At 42.9% G+C, this 1,493-nt stretch overlaps 1 protein-coding gene across 1 annotated transcript; it reads right to left on the bottom strand.

Moving 5' to 3' along the window:
* Window positions 1-203: 203 nt before the first annotated feature.
* Window positions 204-857, bottom strand: PPTG_19815 (hypothetical protein; the record flags this gene model as incomplete). Its single annotated transcript, XM_008918376.1, has 1 exon — window positions 204-857. One exon carries the CDS (start codon window positions 855-857, stop codon window positions 204-206), a length of 654 nt encoding a protein of 217 aa, XP_008916624.1.
* Between the last annotated feature and the right edge of the window lie 636 nt (window positions 858-1,493).

Raw genomic sequence — 1,493 nt, 5'->3', positions numbered from 1 at the left:
AGTACCAATACTCGACTACACGTGGAAGTAAGATCGCTATCAGCACAATTCGTTTTACATGCCAACGCTGGGAATGGTATTCGTGGCTTTGCTAACGCTATTTGAATGATTTCGTTCACGGAAGTAGGCAATCTATTGACAAATTTATCGACGCAGTAGAAACTTTTGCAGCGTTAGCTTTCTCCTATCCCACCGATTGGGAGTTAACTCGCTCTGAAGATTTCATACGCCTTTACAAGATCCCTGTTGACCGTACTCCACGCCTCTGCATCCACTTGTGCTTTCAGGTTCTTTTTAACGTCTTTCAAACCAACCAGGTTGTTCTTCCACTTGGTAAACTGCGCCGTCTGCACTTTAGTTGCGAGTTTGCTCACGCGCGGGTTACTCGAAGTTGTTGCTGACTGTATCATCCGTGCCAACACAACATCGCTATATTGCTTCTGCAAACTTTCGAGCACTTTCACTCCCACGTTCTCTTTGCCGGCCTCGATTTTCACGAACTTCGCCCAGTCTACAACATCGTCACTACCAAATATAGCTCTCCCCTTATTCTGAAGCTTGTAGGCGTTGAAGGCATCATCAACTGACATGCCTTTAGCGATCCATGTCTGATGTTTCGCCAGAAGTTCTGCTTTCTTATTAAAAGCATCTGCTCTCGCCAATTTTTTTATGGCAGGGAGTACCCTCTCTTCGTCGTCTTGATCTGCAATAGTAGCGGCCCTCAAGAACCTGTTTGTGGTATGGCTTTCAACAGTGACGGAGGATGTTGGTAGTATGGCCGTTTTAGGAGAGATGGTAGCTTCGCTTGTCGTCACGAGTGCTATAGCAGCAAGCAACGCCAATATACTCATGCGCATGACGAATAGCAAATACTGGGGCGTAAAGAAGAAAAGAGGTCCAACTGAGTTGTGAGGGGTTAGTGATTTATTGACGAATGAAGTGGGTATCGGTACGCCAACGGAGAGTGAAAAACACTGGTGTGTGTGAGTACCCCATCTCGAAGTTGATCATCGTCGTATTGTCGTCATTTTCCCAAAGATCTGAACCTAATTCCCAAAGACAATAAGTCACCAAAAGTTCGGCAAAACTACATAAACGCTTTAGAAATATTAAAAATCGATCGAATGTCTTGTTTTCACGAAGCCACAGTCGCAAAAAATGAGATTTTCGCGAAGCATGGATTTGTAGCTTGGATATCTGTGATATATACGGTACAACACTAAATGCAGCGAACAATTGAGTATTCGCAATAATAGCGCATAATTAGTCTAAACTGCACTATTTTCGGATCTAACTGTGTCAAATTGAGTCCAACTGACTCGCAGCTGTAATATTCAGATATACACAATAATATCGTATTTTATCGATAAGACATCAAATTACTTATAAGACCAACATTTCGAATAGCCTGGTATGAACGCCAGTTTATGACGTTTGCACGCTTCAAAGTAAGTTGCGAAGTGAGTTTATTGAAACAAATAGCTCCTCAGTCT

The sequence above is a fragment of the Phytophthora parasitica genome (assembly GCF_000247585.1).
Source record: "Phytophthora parasitica INRA-310 unplaced genomic scaffold supercont2.195, whole genome shotgun sequence".
Lineage (NCBI taxonomy): Eukaryota > Oomycota > Peronosporomycetes > Peronosporales > Peronosporaceae > Phytophthora > Phytophthora nicotianae.
Note: the sequence above shows the minus strand (reverse complement) of the source record. Positions and strands in the feature narration are given on the sequence as shown.